This window comes from Lycium barbarum, chromosome 8 (genome assembly GCF_019175385.1).
Source record: "Lycium barbarum isolate Lr01 chromosome 8, ASM1917538v2, whole genome shotgun sequence".
In the NCBI taxonomy this organism is placed as follows: Eukaryota; Viridiplantae; Streptophyta; class Magnoliopsida; order Solanales; family Solanaceae; genus Lycium; species Lycium barbarum.
The window spans coordinates 124,441,403-124,460,790 of record NC_083344.1 but is presented as its reverse complement, the minus strand read 5'-3'; the positions used below and the strand labels follow the sequence as shown (position 1 = coordinate 124,460,790).

At 35.0% G+C, this 19,388-nt stretch overlaps 1 protein-coding gene across 1 annotated transcript; it reads right to left on the bottom strand.

The window, feature by feature from the left end:
- Positions 1-12,173: 12,173 nt before the first annotated feature.
- LOC132605415 (alpha carbonic anhydrase 7-like) lies at positions 12,174-18,449 on the bottom strand. Its single transcript, XM_060318572.1, has 7 exons — positions 18,212-18,449; positions 17,316-17,527; positions 15,288-15,394; positions 15,068-15,179; positions 13,315-13,482; positions 13,161-13,214; positions 12,174-12,509 (listed from the first exon to the last, which is right to left on the bottom strand). The coding sequence occupies exons 1-7, from the start codon at positions 18,300-18,302 to the stop codon at positions 12,429-12,431; spliced, it is 825 nt and encodes a 274-aa protein (XP_060174555.1). The 5' UTR covers positions 18,303-18,449; the 3' UTR covers positions 12,174-12,428.
- Between the last annotated feature and the right edge of the window lie 939 nt (positions 18,450-19,388).

The following is a 19,388-nucleotide window of genomic DNA, read 5'->3' as shown; positions in this document are numbered from 1 at the left end:
TAATTACAAAAATAATAACTGTCTAATATTAATATGTCTAAAACACATAAAATTTAAATCGGCTAAGTAAATCATAAATAAATACCACCAACCTACACCCTAAAAAATAAAGTTGCACTATATTTTATGCTTGCATAGTTTAAGAATGTAAAATAAATATAAACAAAGAATCTAAGAAGCTATTTGAACTTCTTTTGAGTGTCATCTTCAAAAAATAACTTCGGATACCTGCATGAGACTTAATAAAAAAATGTTAGTAAGAGAATAAATAATTATCGGATGAATTAAAAAAATAATAAATAAACTAAAAATAAAAATCCGTCTTTGTACATGGAAGGCCTTGGAAATCGACGGAAATTTCTTCATTGGCCATTTTAGCTAATAAAGGGAGAAGTTTTGTTCTCTTTCCCTTTGACAGACAAGTAACTTGAAGAAGAGAGACTACAACAGAATCGAAGGGACTCGAGAGGCTAAAATTTAAACTAGATTTGCATAGGCGAAAAGAAAAAGAATAATTTTTGGGGCAGAAAAGAACTCACTCTTGATCATGGCTAGAGAATTAAGGTAAAGAAGGAAAATGAGTTGATTCATATATATATATATATTGACTGTATGATTGACATTCTGTGAGGTTCATGAAATTAAATAATCAGTTACTCCTATTAAGCTTTACAGATTACAAAGAATATCATTGGATAAGAAGTTAGGAAAAATGAAAGAATCAGTTAACAAACAATAACATATGTCGGGTAATGGTGTACATTGATACTGAACTTGCCAGCATTTTCTACCTACTTGAAGCCATTACTAGTGGAGAATCAAAACTAACGAAAGAAACAACAACACTCCATCTTCTAAGATTTCTTACTAGCGGTTGACTGCAACAAAATTTATATCCATAATTTAAATATTTTTTATCACATAGCCCCATCAAAATGCACTCCTCAAGAAAAAAAATCTAATAAGGTCCTAAGTTACAGCTACATATTCAAAACTTTTATATCCGAAGTCTATATAACTGAGCAAAAGAATGAGGTACTAGAAATAAAAAAAAAACCAAAGATTTAGCGAGTACCCATTTCCTGGCAAGTGATTTTGAGTGCTTCAAACAAGTTCTACCAAATGGAGAATTAGCAAAAGGAATGAATCAGGACAAATGAGAGAAAATGGGAATCAACTTAGCAAATAGCGATATCAAAGAAAAAGAAAGCAGCCTTTTCCCTGTTACATTTTAAAGAACAGACCATTCCACAAACAAGTAACTCAATATTCAATGAGCCAGGGACAAGCACGGTGAGCTGTTTGCATTAGTCAAGAAAACAAAGTACTGAAGAAAGGAATGGTCACAATATAGCTAGAAAGAAAACAAAATGTGGGTGTGGGTGAAGAACACAAAGCAAAGAGATAGAGAGTGAGAGGAGTATAACTGACGATGTTGTCACGGAAGAAAACTCTTAGGTGGAGGGCTTGGCGTTCACTGCTCTGGCGTCATGAGTTCGCCGGAGCAGGCAGTGGGTGAGAGAGAGAGGGAGACGCAGTGGTGGAGGTGTGGAAGCTTGTCGGCTTGTGGGGGTGGTTAGGTGTGTCGCCGGAGGCTGCTGGAGGTTCGGGAGTGAAGGGGATTCGCGAGGAAAAGGGCTGGTTTTGTGGTGGTGGGCAGCGGCGGCTGTGGGAAAAAAATATGAGATGAGGGAAAATGTTTAGGGTTTCTTGTTAGGAGAGAAGAAGAGCCAAAAAAATCTGAAACTTAAGTGTGGTGTGTAAATATGGGTTGGATGAATACCCCCTCCCTTTTCTTATAATGCAAAATGGCCCCTTGTTTTGTCCAAAGAATAGAAGATTGCACTCTTTTGTCTCCTCAATGCTTACTTTAATCCCTTTTTTAAAAAAAGTGATGAAACCTTGACTTGATCGAATTTTACTCTGCGTTTAAAAATTAATTACTCCGATTTTCTATGCATTGTTAGGCTGCACTAAAAATATAATTAATTAATACATGTATAAATAATAGCGTAAGTATAAAATATAAATATTAATGTGCAAGATATAAAAAATGTATTGCTATAAAATTAAGAAACAATTATTAATTACACGAAAATGCTAGTATTGCTCTATACATGTGGAAAATAATGATTCTTAAAAAATGACAATAAATTAATAAAATTTCCAAAATAAGGACAATCATCAATAAATTATATAAAAAATGTAAAAATGTGTAAAAATGTATTTCGTGCTCTTTAACGAATCAGGGCCCCCCAAAACGTTAATTTTAAGCACGTCGAGCCAAAATTAGGTGTCAACAACTTGTCCCTCTTCGACCGGAGACGATGAAAGAGTTTTCGGACGAAGACGTTGACATGTAACCTATTTTGGCTCGACAAAGAATTGCTAAATGGATATGTACGGAGAATGAGGCCAGACGTTAGTAGAGCTTTGATAATACCCTCAGTCCGTCGGCGGGGTTGCAATAAAAAGAAAAATGATAAACGGGAAGGATTGTTCAGGGCCGAAAAAAAATGTTCGCATACCCACGTCGTCGCTTCCAAAATTGCCCCAGTATCGAGCTACGAGATACTGGGAGGGTGCAAGATTGCATACTTGCTGGGGAAAGGATGATTCTCGTCCCGATGTGACCAAACTTTGCATAGAGGTTCCTACATATCTCGTCAATCACGAGAATCGGGTCAATGTAGTTCGAAAGGTGATAACTAATGGAAGTTGTGGCAAATTTTGATCGTCCAATCAAAATTTTGCCCCAGTGTTGTTAGAATGGTCCTAGCAAGTGTAGGATGAAGAACGGTCGTGTTATGTAACGCCCTTTTTTTTTTTTTTTTTTTTAAAAGCCGGCATGATGCAATGCGTTTGAAGGGTATCTGAAAGTGATAATGCAATGCATATGCAGTGTTTGCGAGCATTCGCAAAGCAATGATGCAATGTATGTGCAGTGCATCTGCGAGCATATGCAGGGCATTTAAAACAAACAAATGCAGGTACGGTGCAATGCGTCTGCGAGCCACGCAGGGGCATTTGAAAACAATAAAACAATGCAGGTGCAGTGCAATGCGGCTGCGAGCATACGCAGGGGTATTAAGAAAATAATAATAAAACAAGGCAGATGCGGTGCAATGTCTTATGCAGAAATTTTCAAAAGGCGTGCGTGGCCCGTGCAACATATAAAAGGCGGTGCTCAGCCTTATACAGAAATTACAAAAAGGCGGTGCCCAGCCTTATGCAGAAAATTGAAAGGGCGGTGCGCAGCCCAGGCAACATATGAAAGGCGGTGCTCAGCCTTATGCAGAAATTACAAAGGGCGGTGCATGGCCCATGTAACATATGAAAGGCGGTGCTCAGCCTTATGCAGAAATTTAAATGGGCGGTGCGCAGCCCATGCAACATGAAAGGCGGTGCTCAGCCTTATGCAGAAATTACAAAGGGCGGTGCATGGCCCATGTAACATATGAAAGGCGGTGCTCAGCCTTATGCAGAAATTTAAATGGGCGGTGCGCAGCCCATGCAACATGAAAGGCGGTGCTCAGCCTTATGCAGAAATTACAAAGGGCGGTGCATGGCCCATGTAACATATGAAAGCGATGCAAAGGGCGGTGCGCAGCCCATGCATCATATGAAAGGCGGTGCTCAGCCTTATGCAGAAATTACAAAGGGCGGTGCGCAGCCCATGCATCGTATGAAAGGCGGTGCTCAGCCTTATGCAGAAATTACAAAGGGCGGTGCATGGCCCATGTAACGTATGAAAGTGATGCAAAGGGCGGTGCGCAGCCCATGCATCATATGAAAGGCGGTGTTCAGCCTTATGCAGAAATTACAAAGGGCGGTGCATGGCCCATGTAACATATGAAAGGCGGTGAGCAACCTTATGCAGAAATTTAAATGGGCGGTGCGCAGCCCATACAACATGAAAGGCGATGCTCAGCCTTATGCAGAAATTACAAAGGGCGGTGCATGGCCCATGTAATATATGAAAGGCGGTGCTCAGCCTTATGCAGAAATTACAAAGGGCGGTGCATGGCCCATGTAACATATGAAAGCGATGCAAAGGGCGGTGCGCAGCCCATGCATCATATGAAAGGCGGTGCTCAGCCTTATGCAGAAATTACAAAGGGCGGTGCATGGCCCATGTAACGTATGAAAGCGATGCAAAGGGCGGTGCGCAGCCCATGCATCATATGAAAGGCGGTGCTCAGCCTTATGCAGAAATTACAAAGGGCGGTGCATGACCCATGTAACATATGAAAGGCGGTGAACAACCTTATGCAGAAATTTAAATGGGCGGTGCGCAGCCCATACAGCATGAAAGACGGTGCTCAGCCTTATGCAAAAATTACAAAGGGCGGTGCATGGCCCATGTAATATATGAAAGCGATGCAAAGGGCGATGCGCAGCCCATGCATCATATGAAAGGCGGTGCACAGCCTTATGCAGAAATTTAAAAGGGCGGTGCATGGCCCAGGCAGTAATAAAAGGCGGCGAGCAATGCAGGTGCAATGCAATGCGGCTGCGAGCATACGCAGAGGCATTTGAAAGTGATAAAGCAATGCTGGTGTGGAGGGTAACGCCTTTGCTTCGGCGCGAATGAAGTGCAGAAGGTAAGGTCCTTGGGCCATGAAATGGTGCCTTTAGGCGATGAGAATGATGCCTTTAGACTATGACGCCCTCGAAGTCCTGTTGTGGGGCTGGACGAGCCAATGCAGTGTCCTACTGTGGGGCCGGATGAGCCCGTGCCTTTTCTCTTAAAATGTGCCATTGGTGGAATTTTTGAGGGCCCCCTCAAAAATTCTGTCCCAGTTTAAACAAACAAAAATTCGCATACTTCCAGCGGAAAGTGATGTGCACTTGCTCTTTTTTTTTTTTTTTTTTTTTTTTTTAAGCTACTCAAAAAATGTTCTCCCAATTTCATGCTTCAGCGGAGAAATACGAGGATCTTTCATGGTAAGACCAGATGTCGATACCTCGTAGAGTTAGTAACAACACAACAACATTGAACTATATTTACTGTGCAACGATAAAAAACAAAATTAAGAAAAAAAATAACAAAATCACGAAAGCAAAATCTAGCAAATTTTTTTTTTTTTTTTTAATAATAACAATGATTGATATAACATGCCCCGACTTCAGTTGGTACCAACAATTAGTATTGTGCATAAGAATTCACCATTATTTATCGTCCAACAAACCAAGATCGACTTATTGGTAATTCCTATAGCTTCAAGTGGTACCTCAGACATACCTAAAGATCGACAAGATTGGTTCATTTCGCTTCAAACAAGGATTATGAACTATACCTATCCTCATGTTTCAAGTGCCCTCACCAGAAAGAAAGTCCCTTTTTACACATATTCAGTATTTTTGAACTTTGAGACATCTAGAGAAGTACACTCAAACTCAGAAAGATGTTCAATGCTTGCAATTGTAATACCATAAGCTTGGCCGTCATGTAAGTATCCACTAATGAGAGAAACCTTAGCATAGGATCACGTAGGGCTTGTTATGGGGTTGTAATGTAAGCTTGGGAAAAGGTTGAGATATTATTTGGGTAAGGAGTGACTAATCCTTCCCTAAGCGTTGCACTATGTCTGTGCTTGGTATTTGTGTGCTCTGACGCTGATCTACTTTGTTTTATTGTCCCTTTCTTTTGTACTTGTGCGACCTCTTTTGCAAGTTAAAGCCTTTTTTTTTTTTTGAGTTTAGGGTTGCATGCCCGAGACTCTTGTGGGGATTAAGAGAATTGACCTGGGTTGTATGCCCGAGGTCTTGATACTAATTCCGGGTTGTATGCCTGAGTGTGAAAAAAAATAAAAAAGGAATAACGGGTTGTATGTCCGAGATCCCGAATGACTGAGGTTTTTTTTTTTTTTTTTTTTTTTTTTTTGTGGGCTCCTTCTTGCTTTGGAGGTCGTTCTTAGCCTTTGTTTTTCTGGGACGGTCGAATCATTTTTTTTTTGGAAACTTCAGCTCAGATCTCTATCTGCGGTTGCACATTTTTAGTGCGCTCAGGGAGGTTGGGCCAAGAGAAAGATAGTGCATATAAGCACTCAGAAATGGTATAGGCTTATGATGTGGTTGTCAAAGAAAAGGCTTTAGGCTCAAAGGGGGAATGCTAGGGATAACGTCATTTGGTAGGCTAGAAAGGCTCAAACGGGTCAAAGAAGGCCTACGATCCTTTTCTATGCTGAGTGTTACTCATAATTTCGCCTCAACAGACATTCAGGCCAAGTTCTAGATCACAATGCAATGCAATTGAACGTTATATAAAGCTCACCACACAATGCACATGAAACAATGAGGTTGGTTTTGTTCTTGTCTTACAAGCATGCAAGAGAATTTTTCAAGTGTCCCTTAAAGTGTGAATGAGAGGTATCAAAAGAATCTATAGTTTTACCACGAAGTCAGTCATCTCCATTATATTGATTATCACTTGTTTCTTTCATATGCACAACCCTAACTATGTTGGTACCAACCAAGTCAAAGATATGAATCTAAAAAAATATTTTTATATTTTTTGAATAGGGGTACCGAACCCAAAAGGGTTGCCTACGTATCTCATCTTTGATGAGAATCAGGTGCGCGTAGTTCGTTCAAGTAGGATAGAAAGAAACAAAATATTTTTGTGATTTTTTTTTTCAAAATAAAGATTTTTTTTTTTGTGACTTTTTGAATAATAATACCGAACCCAAAAGGGTTGCCTACGTATCTCATCTTTGATGAGAATCAGGTGTGCGTAGTTCTTGCAGATAGGGTATAAAATGCATGATTGAAGAAAAAACATTTTACAAAATAAAGGGTTCAACACAAGTAAACTAAAAATAGTTAGATAAAGTGCTAAGGTAGTGCAAAGCAAATAACACAATATTTATTTAAAAACAAAACATGTAACAAATAAAGAGTATGTGAAAAAATGAAAAGAATGTTCGAAATAAAGGATAAAATTCAATCTAGCTAAAAACAACTGCAAAATGGAATGTACAGTAACCTAGGAATTCTAAGAGTTGGTTTTCCTATGACACAAGGCTCCCCCAAGCGGACAACTTGGGAGTGGAAAGTCCGTGGCCGTCGACTGCACCGCCGATCGACTAAATCCACAAGATCGATCCAACTAAAAGGGTAATTTAGTAGTGCACAGCCGCGAACCGCGAAACCGCTTTAAGTGTGTGAATTTGTGTGAATTTTCCAGGAGTGGAGGAAATATGAACGGAATGCCATTTTATATAAACTGATAACACGTATGAATATTAATATAAAACCACAAAAAGATAGCAATTTAAAGAGAAACAGTAAAAGCAAGATGCATAATTTACAATAAAATAAAAAAAATGAGTATGGTAAATAAAACTTGTTAGTAAAAAAAAAGGCAATAATACAGTGTATGAAATTAAAAGCAGATATGTACGCAAACAAATAAGGGAACAAGGGGAAGGATATACATGACGAATAAATACAGGCACGTAAAATAAACAAAAACTCAAATAAAGATGACATACCTCGAATAACAAATTGAGTCCATATGGTTAGAACCTAAGTGTCCCCAGCAGAGTCGCCATGTTGTTGCACCCTATTTTTACCAAAGGCTAAACAAAGCACAACTTATGGAGCTCTGAAATAATTAATTATGTACAGAGTCGCCACCTAGCATTTAAGGTATACTAGGGTACCTATAAATTATTAATATATGCAGCTTAACATGGTCTACGAAAATAAGTGAGATTCTAAGTAAGGGTTCAAATTATTCCGAAGGGAAGGTGTTAGGCATCCTTCAGAATCCACAAATATGGTTTCCGGCTGGACCAATTTAACTATACGAGGGATGTGTAAAAAGGCTTGATTATTATTTACAAAAATTAATAAAATTTAGACTAAAGAATAACTAATATGACTATTCACATAAATAATCATGCAATACGTATTTTATACATATGTGATATAATAATTATTTTAAAAAAAAAGTTATGTGCAACTTAGAAGCTTGGGTATGTGACAAAGGTATAAAAAATGGGCATGAAATTATTTTGCCCTGGAAGTGAGTTAACTAATTTAACTAGCTAAGTATGTACGCCTAATCAATTAATTATGAGAGTATATTCTAAAGCCTAAATATTGAGGCAAATCACCCTATTTATTCACTTAAGTGTGCTAAGCTATTGAATTAAAACTCTAGCAAAACATGATAACTATAAGAATATTAATTACAAAAATAATAACTGTCTAATATTAATATGTCTAAAACACATAAAATTTAAATCGGCTAAGTAAATCATAAATAAATACCACCAACCTACACCCTAAAAAATAAAGTTGCACTATATTTTATGCTTGCATAGTTTAAGAATGTAAAATAAATATAAACAAAGAATCTAAGAAGCTATTTGAACTTCTTTTGAGTGTCATCTTCAAAAAATAACTTCGGATACCTGCATGAGACTTAATAAAAAAATGTTAGTAAGAGAATAAATAATTATCGGATGAATTAAAAAAATAATAAATAAACTAAAAATAAAAATCCGTCTTTGTACATGGAAGGCCTTGGAAATCGACGGAAATTTCTTCATTGGCCATTTTAGCTAATAAAGGGAGAAGTTTTGTTCTCTTTCCCTTTGACAGACAAGTAACTTGAAGAAGAGAGACTACAACAGAATCGAAGGGACTCGAGAGGCTAAAATTTAAACTAGATTTGCATAGGCGAAAAGAAAAAGAATAATTTTTGGGGCAGAAAAGAACTCACTCTTGATCATGGCTAGAGAATTAAGGTAAAGAAGGAAAATGAGTTGATTCATATATATATATATATTGACTGTATGATTGACATTCTGTGAGGTTCATGAAATTAAATAATCAGTTACTCCTATTAAGCTTTACAGATTACAAAGAATATCATTGGATAAGAAGTTAGGAAAAATGAAAGAATCAGTTAACAAACAATAACATATGTCGGGTAATGGTGTACATTGATACTGAACTTGCCAGCATTTTCTACCTACTTGAAGCCATTACTAGTGGAGAATCAAAACTAACGAAAGAAACAACAACACTCCATCTTCTAAGATTTCTTACTAGCGGTTGACTGCAACAAAATTTATATCCATAATTTAAATATTTTTTATCACATAGCCCCATCAAAATGCACTCCTCAAGAAAAAAAATCTAATAAGGTCCTAAGTTACAGCTACATATTCAAAACTTTTATATCCGAAGTCTATATAACTGAGCAAAAGAATGAGGTACTAGAAATAAAAAAAAAACCAAAGATTTAGCGAGTACCCATTTCCTGGCAAGTGATTTTGAGTGCTTCAAACAAGTTCTACCAAATGGAGAATTAGCAAAAGGAATGAATCAGGACAAATGAGAGAAAATGGGAATCAACTTAGCAAATAGCGATATCAAAGAAAAAGAAAGCAGCCTTTTCCCTGTTACATTTTAAAGAACAGACCATTCCACAAACAAGTAACTCAATATTCAATGAGCCAGGGACAAGCACGGTGAGCTGTTTGCATTAGTCAAGAAAACAAAGTACTGAAGAAAGGAATGGTCACAATATAGCTAGAAAGAAAACAAAATGTGGGTGTGGGTGAAGAACACAAAGCAAAGAGATAGAGAGTGAGAGGAGTATAACTGACGATGTTGTCACGGAAGAAAACTCTTAGGTGGAGGGCTTGGCGTTCACTGCTCCGGCGTCATGAGTTCGCCGGAGCAGGCAGTGGGTGAGAGAGAGAGGGAGACGCAGTGGTGGAGGTGTGGAAGCTTGTCGGCTTGTGGGGGTGGTTAGGTGTGTCGCCGGAGGCTGCTGGAGGTTCGGGAGTGAAGGGGATTCGCGAGGAAAAGGGCTGGTTTTGTGGTGGTGGGCAGCGGCGGCTGTGGGAAAAAAATATGAGATGAGGGAAAATGTTTAGGGTTTCTTGTTAGGAGAGAAGAAGAGCCAAAAAAATCTGAAACTTAAGTGTGGTGTGTAAATATGAGTTGGATGAATACCCCCTCCCTTTTCTTATAATGCAAAATGGCCCCTTGTTTTGTCCAAAGAATAGAAGATTGCACCCTTTTGTCTCCTCAATGCTTACTTTAATCCCTTTTTTAAAAAAAGTGATGAAACCTTGACTTGATCGGATTTTACTCTGCGTTTAAAAATTAATTACTCCGATTTTCTATGCATTGTTAGGCTGCACTAAAAATATAATTAATTAATACATGTATAAATAATAGCGTAAGTATAAAATATAAATATTAATGTGCAAGATATAAAAAATGTATTGCTATAAAATTAAGAAACAATTATTAATTACACGAAAATGGTAGTATTGCTCTATACATGTGGAAAATAATGATTCTTAAAAAATGACAATAAATTAATAAAATTTCCAAAATAAGGACAATCATCAATAAATTATATAAAAAATGTAAAAATGTGTAAAAATGTATTTCGTGCTCTTTAACGAATCAGGGCCCCCCAAAACGTTAATTTTAAGCACGTCGAGCCAAAATTAGGTGTCAACAGTAAGTTGCAACGTAAATAGGGCACATAAAGGACATGATGTAAGGTGATTTTATCTGACAGTCGAACAGAACCTTCCAAAGAAGCAAGCACCTTTTCACCATTAGGCAAACCAATAGGACAATCAACAGTATGGACATCAAACAACCAAGATTTCTCACCGGTAACATGATGAGTAGCACCAGTGTCAATAATCCAAGAAAAAACATCAAACTTACCATTCAAGCGATTTTCGGGAATTGTAGCATTACCAAAAAATCTCGTAATAGCCTTCCATTGTTCGGAAGTAAAGTGCTGACCGACGGCAGCGTTATTTGATGCGCCCTTGAAACGAGTAGGCGTGATATAGTCCCCGGGTCGGTCTTGAGGATCGAGAAAATAGAGAGAATTAGACTCAATTTTGGGTGGTGGTGGAGGAGGTACGGCGTCACCGGCCATGGAAATTTACGATAAAGAGAAGAAAAAAAATGTGTGGCCTGATACCATGTAGAAACTATACAATCTTGACTTGTTCCATTCATTCACCAAGAGAGAATATATATAGGATACAATCTTGAACCCTAGTGAAACAAGGAAACTAAGATCCTAGTGAAACAAGGAAACTAACTAATATATGGTAATTAGCGAAACAAGGACTACTAACTAATATATGGTAATTATCTCCCTACAAATATGCTACCAAATAATATCAAATAATATAAAGATATTATACCGCAATAAATAGAGATGTTAATCTTTTTTTTTAATGTATATTATACGTTGAATCTTTTTAAAAGATGTAAATTATATTTTGAATCCCCTTAGTAAAAGTCTTAGCTTCACCACTGATCCCAATAGAGGCAGAATTAAAAAAATATCTGTTAGGATTTGAATCCCAAATCCGACCTTTGTAAGCAGGTTCCCAGGAAAGATTGGAGGGTCACAGCTGGACCACTTAAATACCAACCTCCTTAGACAGAACCTACTTACGCCGTGATGTAAGCGAAGAATAAATAGCACACACAAATTTATAGTGGTTCACCCTCAATGTGAGAGCTACGTCCACGTTGCTGCTGCAGATCTTATTAAAGAAGAAATATTACAAGTGTTTACAACACTCAACCTCACAACCCCAATCCCAATTACACTCAAGAATTTTACCACAAAATATTCTCTCAAAGACCTTCTCTTACTTAGGCCTTTCACTAAGAGTATTTCTCTTAGATTTTTTTCTCTCTTTGGGATGTGTTGTCTTCTTCAATTTGGTGTGTATTGCAAATGATCTTGGTGTGCCTATTTATAGGAATGAATTTCCTATGATGAGGTAAGCGCTTACATCACGACTAAGATGAGGTAAGCGCTTACATCATGACTATGTGAACAAAAGAATTGACTTGTTGGTCAATTCCACACCTAACAATATCTGCCTATGGTTTGGTTTGGCGGGCAATGTTATCCCCAAGTTGGCTCGAACACCGGTGTCCTTAAAAAATCGGCTTTGTTTTTCCTCGTCAAATGTTTAAACATTTTTATTCCAAATTAATTTTAAGATATAATCGTAATTCGTATGTCAAGTTTGTTCGAGTCTTTGAAAAAGGCAAACAGAAAAAGGAAAAAGCATGTCTATTAGAGCCAGGATTTCCGCTGAGTGGGTTCAAAATATAAAAAAGTAAACATATGAAGAAGTCTAAGGGGGTTCAACATCTACTATATATACATAAAAAATAATTTTAACTTTGTAAAAACAATGTTTTTTTCTGCCGATATGTGGCTCTGCCACTGTCTATTAATATACATTTCTCTTGACAGCAAGCGCTCTGCTTTAGCAAAAGAAAAGAACATTCATATGCAAGTGTTTTTGCTTTAGCAAAAGGAATAAGAACAATCAAGAGAATTTCAAGTGAACAGCCATCTAATCTGTTACTTCTAAGCTAGTATGAAAAGAACAATTGTCTTAAGCAGTATCCTCTGGTGCCATAAGATAAATTGGCCTCTTGTTGATGGGTTGCAATGGCCTTACATTCCTTTCAGCATACTGCATTCAAAATTAGACAGTAATATATAGTAATGCCGAAGTGTACTAGCAAAGAACTCAATTTATCTAATATTAACAAAGAAAGAAGCTCATTCGATGGACAACATAGACACTAGCGTGTTTGGTACGACATTAGTCATTCTTTTTAAAAAAAACATTTCATGAGAAAGTCAGTTGTTGGTGTTTGGTTACTAGGAAAAATGGGAAATGATTTTTCTCAATTTATGGACGAAAGTCATTTTCCGTACAATTATCATAGCTTTTAATTTCATATCGCTTGCTCAAACCAACATGAGACATTATTATCATATTCTAATCAGAGGCATATCTAATAAGTATATGTTACAGACTTACAGGTTTGGCAGAATTCAGTAACTTTGGTCCACACCTATATTTGTGTTAAAAGATTTACTTAATACATATAAATAATCTAATTCCGAACTCAGTAAGCAAAACATGGTTGTGAATTTAAAAGCCAATAAACTTAAAATCTTGCATCCCCAATGGCTATTTATCAAAATAAGTACAATTTACTAATATTATTAATAATTTTTAATCTATAAAAGATATCATCCGTGAAAATATGTTACGTCATACCAAACATACTTGACAGAAATTAAAGAAAAACTCTTTGTGGATAAGGGAACTTACATCATGAACTGCTTCTCTAAGCATTTTTACTTGAGCTTTTGAAACGGTCCGTACCTAATTTTGTTTCAAATTGCATTTTAGTATAAATAAATCATCATTAAACAGAAAAGTAAGGTTTTAATTTGGACTTAGTTAGTGTCAAGTTGTTAATTACCTTCTTTTTTATGGTCCAAATGACTCCTTCAGTGCAAGGAGGAACTGTAAGTGAACCAATATATCTATAGTATTTTCTGCTGCCAATCTTGATTTCTCTAGGATCAATCATGCCAGCATTTTTCACTTCGTCTTTTTTGTCAATCATAGATGATATATTTCTTATCAACTGCCAACAAAATGTTAATTACCATTTGAATTAGAAAACAACAGATCGAGTTACATTTTTTCAAAATTGAGAAACTATAGTTATAGGATTAGGTAATTTGAGTACTTCATGCAAAGAAAGAGTCAGTATGTACGTTTAAGCTAAATAATTCGATTATTGATTGCAAGAAAGAGTTGGTGTGTTTAATATATGCTGTTCCACTTGAAGTTTATATATACTCAATGTCAACTATATATTGACAAGGTTACCAATAATTGAAATTTTCTTATTCAGTGTCAACTATTAGAACCTTAGAAGGATTAAAATTATAAGAATTTATCCATTCACTTCCTTTTATTTAAGTGTTATTTAAACATCATTTTTTACCAGCTGATTCTGACTACGTAAGCTTGAATCCTAGGAGAATATTGAACTTTTTATTTCACAGTAGTCTCAGCACAGCACGTATATACTCAGAGTTTTAAATGGGTGGGTTCCGAGTTCATCATACGTGTTGTGACAATGAGTACACAAACAGGGCCTCATTTATTTTTATTAAAATTAAGACGACTAAATCTCAATACACGTCTAAATATATATTATAGTCTGTATTACGTTTAGGACGTCCGAAAACACACATATTTGAATATTAAAATGTGTATCAAGATTAAGATGTCTGAATTGAATTACTCATCTGAATATTAAGGTATTGTCTTAAGACTTGAACACTAAATAATTAAGCTTGTTCATTTTCTTAACATTGGAATGTGCAAAATTTAGCTTTATTTAAAAATTAATACATATAAAATGCAACTAAAATACTAAATAATCTAACACTATATATCAACAATATATTTTAAAATTATGATGGTTGGTGATGGTTATGGCTAACGGTGTGTTTAATCTACTCTTCCCCGACTTGAAGTGTATATATCCTCGATGTCAACTATGTATTGACAAGGTCACCAATAATTGATATTTTCATATTCAATGTCAGCCGTAATATGCACCAAAATCAAAAGTTATCCCTTCCCTTCCTTTTTACGTGTTGCTAGTTAATTCTGACTACACAAGCTTGAATCCTAGGAGAATATTGAACTTTTTATTTGCAAATCTAAGCACATCCAGAATTGTAAATGGGTGGGTGCTGAGTTTATGATAATAAAGTGGACAAGTAGTATAAACAGTGACGGAGCCAGAATTTAAATTTTACGGGTTCTAAATTTTACGATAGAAACATTAAGCGTTAATAACTTAAGATATGGATAAAAGTTAATGAATTCAGCTTAGCCCGTATGTAACCTTCTAGCTCTGCCCTTAAGTATACTTTTGCACATTGTTGACACAGACACGCACACACATGACCATCGGTCTCAAAATAAGTGTCATTTTTTCAGGATTTGACCAATATTTGAAGCTAAATTGGATTAGATAAATTTAAAATATTAATATAAAATTATACATATTCAAGAAGTTGCAGTTCATTTCATATCTATAAGAAGAAAAAATATATTTTAAACTAATAAAAATTCACATAATTTGAATTTCGAAAAGCGAAAAGTAACAGCGCGACATTAGAGTAACAATATAGAGAGAATTTTATTACCTTAGAGAGAAATCGGTCGGGTTTGCCAATCTTGTAGAGGACTGCAGTCACAGCAATCTTATAATTTGTTGCATTTTCGTTTAAGTGAACCATGTGCATTTCCATGTCATACCTTACCAAAAGTATCCCAAAAATAACATTAATTAAAGAAATGCGAAAGAAGAAGAAAAGAATACGTATATATACATTTGGACCAAGAAAAAAGAGAATATATTCTTACCTTCTGCCATTGACAGTGTGTTCAGAAGGAGAGTGCCAGTGTGCTTGTTGTAGAGGATAATTTGTGCCATTTATCAAAACATATCCAGCATCACCATGCCATTGTACCTACACCCATATTACTTGGGATTTTTAGACAGAGCTAATATTTTGAATTTATGCGTTTTGAATCTTTATAAAAAGATAGCTTAAGTTTTGGATATATATAAATAATTTTTTTACAAATATAAGATTGAACAAAAGCTACTGGGTTCTATTAAAACCGTAGCTTAGCTCCTAATTTCGAATCGATAAATAACCATTTTACTATTAAAATTAAATTGAATAAATTGATCAACTATATATAAATAGTGGAAAGAGTAATTTATCTTTTAAAGAATAGCAGATCTTTTTTGAAGAATAATTCTCGATTGCCACTAGCCCACTACTTATATCACTTCCCATAGCACCAAAAAAAAAAAAAAAAAGAGTATATACGTCAATATAATAATTCTTTCATAGTATTAATACTTGCCTATGGATATATTTGAATAAAAATATTTTAAGATAAATTTTCCTAAAATGTGAGGTGATGATATAGATATCTCTTACAAAAGTTCAAATTTGTATAGGGAAAAGAGAGGTTAAAGTCCGTTAGAATCTTTAAAACTATAGAAGTGCGTGTAACTTTCTCAAAATACGAAGAATAAAATAAAGCATGATTCGTCTTCGATTATTAGCAATTTTGAATTAGGACGATTCAGAATTGTTATTTTTTCTATTGGCAAACTCCTAGCACATTTACTCGATTAGTACGTTGTCAACAGCTATATTTTATATATAAAAATGTTTAATTTCCATGCATAATTGGTGTAACAAAATATCTACTATATAGTCCGATTTTATTAGGTTGATTACAAATAAATTTCTATATAAAAGTATTTTGTTTGTTGGGTTAGTACTAGTAGCAGCCTGTTCGGTAAGAAGGAAAGGCCAGGTAGTTGGACAGAAGAAACTTAAAAAGTCGTCGAATAGTATTTTTCAGCTTGTTTTGGAGAAATAATTATTGTTTTGGAGTTTTAAATTTGACAATGAAATATTTTATTCAAATTTGAATATTCAGATAGTAATTATTTTTTAATTAGAAACATAAATAAATGACTATTTTTTATCTAAAAAAGAAGTGGCATATTGTGAGAGTAATATCTATTGGATACTAGTAATTGTTTAACAAATGCATATATAATATGACGAAATTGGAAAAATTAATTGAAAGAATACCAACAAATATGTGACGACAAAACAACAACAACAACAACAACAGCCCAGTGAAATCTCACATCTTGGGATCTGGGGAGGGTATAATGTACGCAGACCTTACTCCTACCAAGGTAGGATGGCTGTTTCCGAGAGACCCTCGGCTCAATAGAAGCATAAAAAGGGGGTCAGATAAGGTTAAAAGATTTAAAACGATATTGCAATGAAATAATGCAAGCGACACAGTAAAACAGGATAATCAAGGAATTCAAAGCGATATGGAAATGCAAATCACGAATGTGACGACAAAACATGGTTGGTTATAAAAATGTATCGAGATTGAGATTCTTGAATCTTAGAGTGAAGGCTTTTTTTTTTTTTTTTTAATAATGGAAACAACTAAGCACAATTTGAAATTGGATAATTAACGGTCATGCATTTTTATTTTATTTTTCCATTTTTATTATATTAAATTTTTTGTGTCGAAAGTTGGAACAAGGTTTGAATTCGTGACATGCACGTTTAAATCATATGGTAGGTTCGACACTCTTGCCACAAAATCAAATCTCTAGAACAATAGTCTTCATAAAGAAACTTGTCAATCTTATAACTCATGCATAATTTATTTATTTTTTAAACATAAAATCCAAACAACATCCTTTTTCCAAACACAGGCATCCAAAAACACAACTATATAAATTTCTCGAAATTAATCTCAATCAATATATATGCATTTTAATTTTTTGAGATATGAATGATGGTATTAAGATATAATTAAAGAATATAAACTCACCGAAATATCATGGCCTCTATTCTTGACAGTAGCATTGTGTCGCTTGTAATGCCTTTTTTCTGGCTTTCGAATAATTCTAACTCTTTCATGGGACATATCTATAGGAGATTGCATATCTCCATTCTTGCAAGCTTCCCATTCTTTCTTCAATTCTCCCCACATTTTTGGACCTTTCTCACTTTTTCCACCATAATCAAACTCCCTCTCATCCTCTAAACGAAATCACAAACATCATAAACCAAATATCAATAACAAATTAATCAAACTATAAAAAAGATAATGTAATACGTAATAGAAAGACAGTTCGGTGCACTAATCTCCAACTATCAAGGAACAAAAGTTATGTAGAACCGCGAAGAGATTCAATTGAATTCCCTTCATGAAAAATGTTATATTGTATAAATATAAACAGTGACGGCATAAGAGAAATTTTTAGTATAATCATGACAAGTAGAATTCAAAAATTGCTTTAGGTGGATCAAGGGTTTTCAAATCTCTAAGTGTGATATTCTAGTAAGTTTTTGAATCTCATTACGACCATTATTGCAGCTATGTGTGAGGTCCGGGAAAATACTTAGACCTCATTGAATCTATCATATGCAGCCTGGATTCAATGTTGTGTCATGACTTTTCGGGACCCTCCTCATAATCAATGACGGAGCCAGAACTAGAGGGATTTAAAAAAAAAAGTAAACACACTAAGAAGATAAATGGATTCGAACATTTACTACATTACATAAAAATAATTTTGATCTTGTAATATACTACGCTAATTTTTTCAAGGAAAGCTAGGGGTTCAGTGACAGTACTCTTGCTCCGCCTCACAGTTGAAGCTTAATGTATCGGACTGTCCCTTTTCTTAAATACGAAGAGCACACAAGTGTTGCAGCACTTACCAACTTCTTGAGCTGTAATGGATGTAGCAGAGAAGAAGAAGATAACGAAATAAAGAATGAATAAAACTGACAAATATCTCTGTTCCCTCATTGTTAGAATTGCTACTTTTTTTTTTTTTTTTTCCTCTTGGTGAAAGAAAATGTAAGATTGATTCTGATAATAATTAGAGGGTCATCTACCGGGGCTTTATATAGATGAGATCTATAGAAATATAAGTTTGTAAAGAGACCGTGTATGGTAGTTGGCATCGTGGCTGTGTGTATTTTCCTATGTGGCTGCCACATGAGACTTTCCTATGAGTTTCTTCTTTCTAATTTCATTGGACAACACCAAAGACCACGTGGCGACAAAATTACAACTTGTGGAAAAAGAAATGGAAATCAGTAACTTAATTACTCGAGGAGCGAAGCTAAGGCTCAAGCATTGACAGAGTTAGGATTTTCATTAAGAGAGTTTATAATACGAAAAAGTATACACAGGAAAAATCCAAGGGGTCAATATTTATTACTATATATACATAAAACATAATTTAACCTTTAATATACACTTATACAGTGTCATTTTTTGTCTAAGGGGATCCGATGAACCCTTCGCTCGCACTTGGCTTGGACAATTTGCAAGGGGATCATTTGAAATTTCTTCGTTGGAAAATTCTACTATATACAATATATATGAGGTTAATTTATATATATATATATATATATATATATATGTTGAATTCCCTTAATATGTTCATATATTTACTAATTTATATGTGGATCCACTTACTAAAAATCTGGGGTGCCACTGATTACTAGTTTTCCTCATTTCTTTTGCTAAACATCATTGATGAATGTCGCGTCTTCCTTTTTATTACTCCATTTGTTACTTTATTTGATACAATTTGTATTTTAATCTGTTTAAAAAAAATTGTCATTTTTTTATATTTAAAAATAATATTTTTATCTTTATAAAATAATTTATAAATACATAGATATCTAATTCTTATTTTAACCACATATTTATGATACCTTTTATTTCTTTTTAATTAAATTTCGTACTAGTCGAAAGATTCCACAAAATTGGAAAGGAGGGAGTTCTTTTTCTTTCAGCCCTTTGCGCAAGGTGTAACGCGAGCCAGTAAGACCATGCATGTTTGACCATTCTAGAAGGCCTATCATTCAAGACTAGTCAACG